Raw genomic sequence first — 11,738 nt, 5'->3', positions numbered from 1 at the left:
TCAGTAGCATATTGTAAATTTGGTCTAACAATTAATGGAATCACGGGCGAAAATGCCATGACTCGAAGCTTGGTAGGGTTTTTTCATAACGGGGGATAACCTCTGACCATCTATATAATAATCCATTATTTCAGTCTCCTTCTTCTATGCTTCCTTGATAGCCATAAAGTATGATCTGCAAACAATCTCAAAGTACTGTTCAAGTTTTCATTTATATCATTAATAAATAATGAAAAACGATGAGAAATGCCCTTCGTTACTAAATCAGTCTATATATGATCTTTATCTCGTCAACTCAGTAATTTACTCAGCTTGATAATGATGACTAAATTTAACTAAGCGGAAATCAACGAATCTTAAAAGCGAAATGTGCTTCTGACAGAGCAAATTCTCGGATAACTAAAGCGATCGAATCACAACATCATAAGTTAAATCAACGTGGAAAGAAAACAAAAGCAAAACATCTTACCAACTATTCTTCTACATGCACTTCGAATGGCTAGAAAATAACAGATCCAACGCAATTTAAAGGTGCTAGCAACGCAAATAATCTTGTTAAGAAAGCATTGAAAATAATAAGGGGCGTAGTCTGGGGAGTGTGAAAAGCGCATGATTAACCGTGGTGCCAGAGGAATTTTTATCCAAGGTCTAAAGAACGCTACGAGTGGAAGGCAACAACCGAGGACTGGAAAAATGCCATCAGAATTTTTTTTCAGCCCTCAATCGTTGCCTCCGGCACAAGCCTTTCCATAGACACTGTCCGGAATGATAAATATGGGTTTGTACCTGAATTTCTTGTGTGGAATAAATTGAGTCGTTTCCAATAACCAGCAGATACCACACCACATATATTCAATGACTGCGAACGCAGCCGAATTTCAGGCCATCGTTTCTCTCCCCGAGGCCGAAATTCCGTCTGGTTTCGCAGGTTACCCTACTCTAGAGTTTCGATATGACTTGCCATCTTCGCCGGAAGTGTTGTCTCCTTAAGGCTCTGTCGAACGGATTCACCAGTTCCTGTGAGAACTTCATGCCGAGAAACTTACCTTGGCGACATATTCTCTATCCCAGGATCAGGCCCAGCCTCGTCGAAAAGATGCGAGTGCAGAGCGAAGGGAAGAAAAATAGATATTCCTCTAAATTATAGATGTGATTTATGACTGGTAGTCTTCATCTTCCCATATATTGCGCTAAATTGGAACTCACGGATTTCTACAAGCGCATGCGCATTCAGGCCGGTAAGTAAACAACGGGGTTACCAAAAATACTTCAGCTTCCTTTTTACAAAGTTCAGCTTGTCTTCCATTGAAAGAAAGAAGAATGCAAGTTTAATGACCTTAAAAATAAGTTATCTTTCCTACATGGTTCCGTTATGGTATTCTATTCAATTCTCTAATTTCACCTACATGGGGATAGGAGCATCACCAGGGGTATAGCAGTCGTAGAGTAAAGTTACCCTTGATCATTATAGATGATGATTGTCCATGATAGTTAAAACTCACGATCCTGTGTGACAATCAACGTTTGCGCACTGTCTTTCATCTACTACCATCAACTATCAGTCACTGATTATATATACAATTCAAACACCTCCAAATTCTTTCATGATGCTCGATGATATTCTTTTACGGTTAGCCACCAGAAGGCCCTGGCTTTGGAAGCCTAAGGACCCAATATTCCTCCGCAATTGCGATGGATTTAATACAAGATAGCGACAAACGATGGTCAATGGAGGTTTCATGGCCCACGAAACCTTAGTCGAGGCGAGCTATGCTGATATACTATATCTGAAAAATGTAATTTACGATCAGGGAGCAGTTATTTAAAAACCTAAGGATTGATTATCGAAATAATAGGACTTTAGGGGAAATGACTACGTACGTTTAGCAAGGTTATTCACCTTTTAAAGCCATTTTGTATATAACATAATGCCTTCTAAGAACAATGCCGTCATTAATGATCTCTTGTAAGACTGAAAATCAAAGTTAATGCGACACTTGAAGTTTATTCAGTGAGTACAAAACTATTGACAATTTGTACAAAACTTAAAGCTTAAGGTCCTAAATTTCTTTAGTCTATGAACAATTTCAAACTCTGTTTAATAAATTAAAGAGCTACCAAAAGTAAATGGAACATCAGTGCAAGACATACTTATCTCGTCTCGGTCACTGGGCACGGTGAAACTTCACAGGTATATTTGATTAGGAATAAATTTTAAAACACTTAAGGCGACGTCTCCTGTGCATTTGGAAAATTTCTTGTAAAATGGGACAAACTTTCAACTAAGACTAAGGATGAAAGGAAAAAAAAGAAACGGCTTTGTCGGAAAAGAAACAGCCACAACAGATGACTCACGATACTTGGAGGCTAACAGCAGCTTAATTTTCCCGGGGCAAAGTGTTGTCTGTTAGCCAATCCGAAAACACGCAATGCCTCCGTCCAAGTCACCGATGTGAATAAAAAGGGACTTTAAGATCTACGACGGAGGTGTCAACAAAAACACCCTAAAACAATAAAGCCTGTGCAGGGATTTCAGTTAGCAACTCGAGGCACTTCAACCTCGTTCCCAGGGTCTCTTTGTCGATGAGGACGACAATGGAGACCCTGGGAACGAGAGGTTGGAGGCACTCAGCTCAAGACGATGTATACCAATGTAAACCACGGGAAACAGTGACGTCTGACACGAAACAATCTTGATTACTTTCCCTTTTGGCAGTCTTTCTCTTTGGACCATACGTCCTTCGGATTGTTCTAGCGATATTTGCAACATTTGGCAAATGATCGCTATCTCTTGGGTGACTTATCCTCTAAATTACCGCTAGATGCTTCATTTTCTTCCTCTTTTAGGTCTTTTACAGAATGATCCTCTGTTTTGTCGTCTTTTTCGTATCCTCCTCCTTCTGAAATCACTGCAACGGGAGTTAAAAACACAGTAAGGCATTTGAGAGGACAAATTTGAAAGAATCCGCTGGTTGGATGGCTTCCTTTATCACCTAAAAATGCACTCTTATATTAGGGACCTTTAGATCGGAGAACGAGTACGACTACGATTACGACTTTTCCGTACTGAGCATGCGCATAAGGTTTGGAGGCCGACATTTTTGGAAGTGCGCATGCTCAGAACGGAAAACTCGTAGTCATACTCGTCCTCCGAACTAAAGGTCCCTAACGAGAACGACTACAAGTACAAATTTTCCGTGCTGAGCATGCGCATAAGGTTTGGAGGCCGACATTTTTGAAAGTGCGCGTGCTCAGAAAGGAAATCTCGTACTCGGAGTCGTATTCGTCCTCCGATTTAAAAGTCCCTAACGAGAACGACTACGGGTACAAATTTTCCGTACTGAGCATGCACATAAGGTTTGGAGGCCGACATTTTTGGAAGTGCGCGTGCTCAGAACGGAAATCTCGTACTCGTCCTCCGATCTAAAGGTCCCTAACGAGAACGACTACAGTTTCTTTAGAAAATAGAAATTTATTTATGAAAGTGGTCTATATCTTATTAAGACAACGATTCGCCAAGGGAGTGTCTGATTATTACATCCAGAAACGTGGGAATGCGAAGGTGAGGACAAAAAAAGCTATGGTTACTGGTGTGTTTCTTTGTGATTACACGGAGATGTTTTTGGGCTCAGTTTTGGGGCTTACCGTTGTGGCTGTGCGATATCACATGAACCTAATCTAGAAAGAGGTGATTTATAGCCTTGTAAACATCATCGGTGTTTCGAAATTTTGAGGCTATTGTAAGGCATGGGTTTATTTATTTCAAAACAGGGGTAAAAGGCAGTGTCTGATGTTACCACAGGAACAGACGCTTTGCTTTCATAGCTCGACCGACTGGGGAAAATGACTCTGTGCCAACTTGTGCGGCGCATTATAGTGAAAGGCAAAATCTTAACTCTTTTTTAGGAAACAAACTTTCTTGCGATTTTTTTTGCAAAGAAGTCACTTAAAAAATTATTTCTCGCTAAGTGTTGTATCTTTTTTGTACAAATGAAAGCTCAAAATAAAGATTCTTTAACGATCTTTCAGTACAATTTTTTTTTAATATCCTCGGTTCCTACTGTAATTCAAAGGTATTTTTGCACAGTTTACTGAATATGCGGGAAAAGAAATGTTAACAAGTGTTATTCAATTCCAAAAAGAAAATTACGGGTTCGAATTTTTCAAAGATAATTAATCAACAATATTTGTAAAAAGCTATGTATGGCGTTCTTTTCAAAATTGAAGCATAATTATCTCGGAAAAATGTATGGTTACCCCCAAGATTCTTTGCGACTGCAAAATATGCTTCCCGCTTACCTAGGTGGATCTTTCGTATGAAACTTCGTTTACGCTTTATAGAGGTTTTATGAAGTGTTTAGGAACGAAAATATTAAGGTTGTTGGTTCTTAAAGCAGACACTTAACCCTTCTTTACATCACGCCTTACTCGGAATTGTTTCCCATCAGCAAATTGCGGTGCCCGATGAAAATCGATTTATCATTTTAATTTTGCGTTTTTGCTTACAAATTATTACCACGTTCACAAATAAAGTTAGTTATTCCATGCAGCTTCCGTAAAACGGCGAAAGCACAAGCAGAGAAAAGAAACAAAAATGCAAAAGCACTCCCTTACATATAGCACACGGATTTTGTTGGACCGATCGATCATAGAGAATTCCGTGACACAATGACGTTACCTTCTCTTCTGTGGTCTTGAGAAGCTGCTCCTTTTCCAATGACCAGCACTGCTAAATAAGCTCCAAACGCCGCGAAGCAGAGAATGCAACCTTCGGCGAGAAAACTGACTGATCCTACATAGTCGAAGACTTTACCCACAATAAGTGGAATAATCATTTCTCCAATAGCAGCACTTACCACGAACATACAGGTCACCGTGCCTAGAACAGAAAATAATAGAAAAACGTAAGACTTTTCAGCTCATTTGTTAATTCGTCTACTGACTTCCTGATTCACTCATTCATTCATCCGTTTTATCCATTTGATTCAATCGTTTCATCCGTTTTATTCATCCATTTCATCCTTCCGTTTCATTAATCCATCTCATCAACCCGTTTCATGCATCCGTTTCACACATCCGCTTCACCTGTTTCATTCATCCGCTTCGTCTAACCATTTCACCCATTTGATCAATCCATTTCATCCATCCGTTTTTTTACCCTTTTCATCCACCCGTTTTATCCGTTTCACCCGTTTCAACCATTTAATTCATCTATTTCATCCGTTTAATTCACCCGTTTCTTTCATCTGTTTCATCCTTATTATTGGTTTCATCTATGCGTTCATTCATTTCATTTCATTCATCCGATTCAACCGGTTTGTTTATCCGTTTCATCCATGCGACTTACCCGTTTCTTTCTTCCATTTCAACCATATTCATCCGTTGCATGTCTCATACCTCATGTCATCCATTCATCATTCCATTCATCCGTTTGACTTCAGCAGTTTCAACCGTTTTATTCATCCACTTAATCCGTTCCTTTTCCCAGTTTCATTCGTCGCATCCATCCGTCTTATCCGTTTCATCCTTCCTTTTCATCCATTTCATTTGTTTCATTCATCCGTTGTATCTGTTTCACTCATCCATTTTATCCGTCTAATTCAACCGCTTCATCCATTTGTTTTATTCATTTCATTCAATACCGTTGTATAGAATTCATCCACCCGTTTCAACCATTTCATTCGTTTCTATCATCCGTTTTATCCGTTTCATTTCGTTTCATTTCAACCGTTTTAGTCACCCGTTTCATCCATTTTATTCATCCATTTCTTTCCACCGTTTTATCTGTTTGATCCATTTCATTCAGTTCCGTTTCATACTAGTTTCATTTAGCGGGGGTTTCATCCCTTCTATGTATTTGTTTCGACCGTTGCATTATCCATTGGTTATATCCGTTTAATCTTCATCAACTCGTTTCATCGATTCATTCATCACTCAGTCGGTCACTCGTTGACTTATGCAATCACTCGCCGACTTACTCATTCATTCATCTCATCATGCGCACATTTGTTATTTTCACTCTCCCTCAGTTCAGTTCAGTTCGTCTCTTTAATATCGGATTCTAGAATATCGATAACTTGACGCGGTTATCGTCATTCTCCGACCATTTACTTTCCCATCCACAGAATGATGACAGCAGACACAGACAATCCGAATTCCCAAAAGATCTGTGATAGCGGCTGGAGCAGAGTGCAGTAGAGCGGTTTTCAATTGAGTTTCGAAAGTAATTAGCGAATTACATTGGTTTTGCATTACTTCACTTAGTGATTGGTTCAAAGTTTTCGCGCTACTTTTTCAACCAATCAGAAGTGAAACCAAAACCAATTGGGCTCGCGCGTGCACATTTTCCCGCGCTTTGTGTCGGCTACGTGTAATTACTTGGAGTTTTGATTGGTTTACTGGATTGTCTCCGTCCTTTTTGATTGGCTAAAGTAATTACTTTGGTTTTGGTTTTGGTTTTACGACACTCATTTGAAAACCGCTCTAAATACCATATTAAGCTATTTATTACCAGTAATTTACCTGTGACGTTAAAATACTGCTCCGCAAGTGCTACGCTTGTAGGAAATACATTGCTCATGAAAAGGCCAAAAGTGCTTGTTCCAATCCAGAGCGCAGACTCGCTTGCTCTGAAGATTAACATCAATAGACTAGACACTAAACAACCAATCTATAAGCAAAAGAAATCACTTATTGAATGATTAATTAATCAATTGATTGATTATTTAATAAATAATCATTTCACCGTCTGCCGTCCGCATTCCGCATGTTGTGGTTTTTTCAGAATTCCTTACTCAACTGACAAGGAATTGAGGCCTGCTCAAGCTTCGACTTCTTCGTCACAACTGACAAGGTCGTTTCACAAACTGTTACGCTTTTCGGCTCAGAAAGTCTTTATATATCCTTTTTCGCTGATTTTTATCACTTCAGTAAAGTCTCCGTGCCATATAACCGAAATCAAGTGCTTTATTAATTGGAAACTCTTGAATTGAAAACAAATAAAGTAGATCAAATCAAACTACCGACGCGTAAAAGGACAAAGAAAGGACTTTTCATCAAGTATTAAATTAAGTCTCACACTTAACAGGGACGGGGGCCTGGAACTGCATCCTGTTAAAGGCGCACTAAAATGGTCACGTGGTTTACGATCACCAGACCAATAAGAGAATCAAATGTTGGTTTTTATGAGAGGCGGAAAATCGGAAAAAAAATCTCTCGGAGAAGAGTAAACAACCATTTAACTACAACCATGTCTGAGTACTTCATCAACCATGGTTGCCAATTTGCGTTAGTTCCCTTACTGGAAATTTTAAAGCCATCGCATGGAATTTAGTTCCAAAATTAAGGTACGATAAACAAGCCCTGGTTGCTATTTATGGAGTTATATTTATGACAAAATTCAATGATCACTATTTGAAATAAAATCGTCCAAATCATAAATGCATCAATCCAAACTTGAATGGCAACAAGCCGATTCTGCAAATGGCCATCACGGAAAGAGGCATAACGCAAACAGCCATAAAGCAAAGAGGCATAACGCAAATAGCCACAACGTAAAGAGGAATAACGCAGAGGCATAACGCAAAAAGGCATAACGCGGAAACGCATAAAGCAGAAAGGCATAACGCAGAAATGCATAACGTAAAAGGCATAACGCAAAATAGCCATAACGCAGAGGCATAACAAAAAGGCTCTTTGAAGAATGGAGACTAGTTGTGTACTCCGTAAATAATTCACAGCTCTAAAAGAAAACGTCAATCGATTGTTCAAGGGAAAGGACATATAATCGATATCGAACTTTTCGTTCCTGTTATGTCACTTTGCGTTATGCCTCTGCGTTATGGTTCATTGCGTTATCCTTTCTGCGCAATGGCCATTTGCGTTATGCCTCCTTGCGTTACGCCTCTTTCCGTGATGGCCATTTGCAATTGTCGCCATTCAGCTTTGGATTGATGCATTCATGATTTGGATGATTTTAATTCAAATACTGATCACTGAATCTTGTAATAGATATTATACCTCCATAGCTATTTATACTCGTATCAAATGCGGAATCTGTTCATGCGGCATCTCATAATCATGTCTGATGTATTTGTTGCTAATTTCCGAATCACAAAGAAAACCAATAACTCACCAAATCCGTCAGAAGCATTATCGCTGGAGATAAAAACAAAGCTATAGGGATGGAGACGAGACGACCTAAGGCTAGAGATCCCTGTGGAAGGAGGAAATATCGTTAGCACCTGATCAAATTGAAATTGAAATTAAAGAATTCCCTTTGCTGACATGTCGAAATTTTAGGGCTCCGAATCGGAGTTATTATGACTTTATCTCGTCCCCAAAGTCCGCTTTACTTTTGGACAGCACCAAAAACACGGATTCTTGCCACTTCTAAGGCAGAAAGTCCGCAAATCACGGACTTCCGCCTCGTCTACGCACGCTCAGAACTTTGAAACAACAGTGGTTGTCAACGGTTACAAAAGTGGACCTTCACTACGACTGCGCATAAACTGAAAGTGACCAGAGTCCGTGCTCTTGGTGCTGACCAAAAGATAAGTGGACTCTGGGGACGAGATCGATTATGACTCACCCAAAATACGGAGGTGAGAAAAGCTCCTTGTGCTGAAGTCATACTCAGTGGGCTTTTGACTGCATACGTGTAAACGTAGCCGCCATACGACCCCTGGAAAAAAATGAAAATCCAAATTAAAATTAAAAGGCATACACCGGTTATTTTAAGACACTTACAAAAAACACTGTGGAAACCATGCCTACTGTGTTAAAACAGGTAAACTTGTGCTTTTGAGGAAGGGCGAATTTAGAAATATCGAAATTTAATGAGTGAATAACTTAAACTCCATTCCAGATGAGTCGTCTGAAATGAAGTTTAAGTTATTCACTCATTTATCTGTAAACTGGAAATAAGATCAATCAAGTTGCTATTTGGTGCATGCAAGGCATAAAAGTTTTGGAATAGCGGCTAAGGTACGCCCCTTTCGGATTCTATACTTTGGATGATATCTGGCCGGCGCAAGTGGTTCCGGCAAACTTTGAAGAGATAATTCGCCTAAAGCCGTTAATTACAATGGCTTGGATATAAAAGTGTACAATAAATACTAAAATATCCCAAATTCCTGTTGTTATATGGTGCCGGTTTTCAAAGCTCAAACAAAAACAACTAATATTTCAAATATGGCTGTTCATGTGCACGGTTTATCCAACAGAAAGGTATATCCCGCAAATTTTACAAGATAATTGTTTGATTTTACAAAGAAACAACTACTCGAAAGTACAATGATGCAAGCAAAAGGTTAAATATTAAAGAGCTTTAGATTTGAGGACGAGCTGTGGAACGATCATGGAAGGCCGGAGAAGACTGTCGGAAGGGCTCAATCCCGTATCAAACCTGGCCATCATGTGATTTCTTACAACGGCTCTCAGAAATTAATACTGGACTCGGACGAAAGAAAGCGCGTAAAATCTCACCTGCATCCCATCGTAAAGAAAAACTAGAAATGACGTCCAGAACGTGATGCACATAATTTGTGTTTTATTTGTACTATCGCGCAGTCCCGATCCCTTCAGTGTATCTTTGTCCAAGTGAACTTTACTTTGCAAACCTGTAGAAATAAATGTAAAGCCCGTTGAAATACGTGACTGATCAAACTAGTCAATTGAACGAACGGGATAAAGCCTCCTTCTTCGACTTCAAGGAGAAGTCTAACCAACAGGATCAACACCTTACGCTTTTCAATGACAAAAGGAAAGTGCTGCCTTAAGTTTGCCCAGTTACATCTGAAAATGGTTATCATTTACATATAACCGACTGATTGCAAACAGTGGCTAATTATAAAGTGCCCCTACTGGCAGCATGGTAAAGTGGTCCTGACTCACGGCAGGCCGCTAGCATCGAGGCTTTTCAAAAGAGCAGAAGGGGAGGGCTGATAAATGCTCTACACCTTATTCCAAGTCTTTCGGTCGCCATCCTTCATTTGCCCACAATTCATTGAACAAACCGTAAATTGGGTTATGAATATACATGAGAGATTGGAGAATATTCAACGACGAGGATAAATCTTGAATGCGGACTGCATGAGTTAGTAATGAATATGTTCGGAGAAGTAATGGCATGAGAATGCGCAAACGAAATTAGAATGCACCGAGCTCATGACCTTCGGATTGCTAGTTTACAGTGATAGAAAGCGAGAACGTAGGTTATCAAGGATGAAATGATATATGAAATGGATCATATATGAACTGCGGATATGAAATCAAGTGAAGCTATGATCCTCGCAGTTATGAACGTTGAAGTCCTGAATTTTTCAGGCTTCTTTACGCAATTGCAAAAATTGCGTTCATAACTGCGACGATCATAGCTTCACTTGAACGTAGGTTATCATAACTAAGTGATGTACGATCGTCCAGAAACGTAGCTCAGTCTTGACACTGAAGCCGACTTCCGCTCAGGTTGTCGAAACGTAGGTCATTGTCACCCAAAACTGTCCTTCTCAGGACTACACCGTCACCCGGACGATCGTCCTTCACTTAGTTATAATATGACTCCTGGGTTCACACCATTTAAGATCGCAGGTTATTTTCATAAGAGGGTGTTACCTTCTATATCTGCATCTGGGATGTCCGAAGTGTTCCTTTCGTGATCTGCATTAGCTGTAGCTTCAGCTTTTAATCTTATCTCTTCCCATTTGTCTGTAATGACAATATATGCAAGGCCTATCACAACTGGAAGCTGAAAATTAAAAAAAAAATAAGAGCATTGGGCGAGATCGACTCAGTACTGCAACCCTCAAGTTCAGGATTGCAGCATTATGAGATGCGCAAGCCAACATGAAAGATAAATAATTTCTTTAAGGAGCCGAGCTGGTTAAATGCGAGTTCGTATGGTATCCTCTCAGAGGTTAAACTGTTATGAATGATAGATGCGAAAGCCATATATAAGAATTGTAAGGTGTCAACATTTTGCGTGCGAATGTCAGTCTACTTCAGCAGTAGGTATAGACGGACACCGATGACTATCGGCGCCGGTTTTTCCTGGATATACATGACGTTTAGTTGAAAAGAAGGGTTAGGGGAGCGAGCGAGCGTGTCACAGTGTTGTACAATCGTCAACTGAAAACAAATACCGTTCTATCTGCTATGTGGCTGGAATTAATGGTGCTGGGGCCGGTTGCTCGAAGCCTGGTTAGCGCTAACCGTTGGATAAGAGATATCAAAACCTATAGGTATGGTATTTAACGCTGGTATTTAACCATGGTATTTAACGCTGGTTAACGCTAACCATGCTTCGAGCAACCCGGACCAGATGTTGAAGCCTAACCCTCCCCTCCCTCTGACAGCACCCCCTCTTCACAGGTATGTATAGATACATCGATAGACGCACGAATCAGAATTAAACAGAGCGCGGTAATCAACTCAGCTACGCTTGCTACATGAACACGAGAACGCACTGTAAAAGGGGTTGCTTCACGCCCTGCTTTTCACAATTAAGTAAAGTACGATCGTCCGGGTGAGTGTAGTTCTGGGTTTCTGGGTTTAAACCATTTACGATTTTACGCTCTGCTTTTGTTCAAATTCATGTAGGCACAACTGATTAACCAAGATGGCGATCTACAAACAACAACAAAGAGACAGAGCCCCAAAAAGATATTTCCTGCGCGAGAAAAAGGGACGGAAGATTAAAAAGAAAAAGAAAGGCAGATAACATATTACGCTCGCATTGC

General features: G+C 40.0%; 1 protein-coding gene across 3 annotated transcripts in view; it reads right to left on the bottom strand.

Moving 5' to 3' along the window:
* Window positions 1-1,839: 1,839 nt before the first annotated feature.
* The window catches only part of LOC138011627 (major facilitator superfamily domain-containing protein 4A-like), a 20,842-nt gene continuing 10,943 nt past the window's right edge, over window positions 1,840-11,738 (bottom strand). For 2 of the 3 annotated variants that reach the window (XM_068858733.1, XM_068858734.1), the window contains exons 5-11: window positions 10,615-10,747; window positions 9,487-9,620; window positions 8,591-8,683; window positions 8,135-8,215; window positions 6,523-6,670; window positions 4,679-4,879; window positions 1,840-2,909 (exon numbers count right to left, since the gene is read on the bottom strand). In XM_068858733.1, coding sequence (XP_068714834.1) covers window positions 2,785-2,909; window positions 4,679-4,879; window positions 6,523-6,670; window positions 8,135-8,215; window positions 8,591-8,683; window positions 9,487-9,620; window positions 10,615-10,747 — 915 coding nt within the window. In that variant the 3' untranslated portion in view covers window positions 1,840-2,784. The remainder of the gene's footprint in view (window positions 2,910-4,678; window positions 4,880-6,522; window positions 6,671-8,134; window positions 8,216-8,590; window positions 8,684-9,486; window positions 9,621-10,614; window positions 10,748-11,738) is intronic. The other variant, XR_011124745.1, reaches the window with a different exon arrangement.

The sequence above is a fragment of the Montipora foliosa genome, chromosome 7 (assembly GCF_036669935.1).
Source record: "Montipora foliosa isolate CH-2021 chromosome 7, ASM3666993v2, whole genome shotgun sequence".
Taxonomy (NCBI): Eukaryota; Metazoa; Cnidaria; class Anthozoa; order Scleractinia; family Acroporidae; genus Montipora; species Montipora foliosa.
Note: the sequence above shows the minus strand (reverse complement) of the source record. Positions and strands in the feature narration are given on the sequence as shown.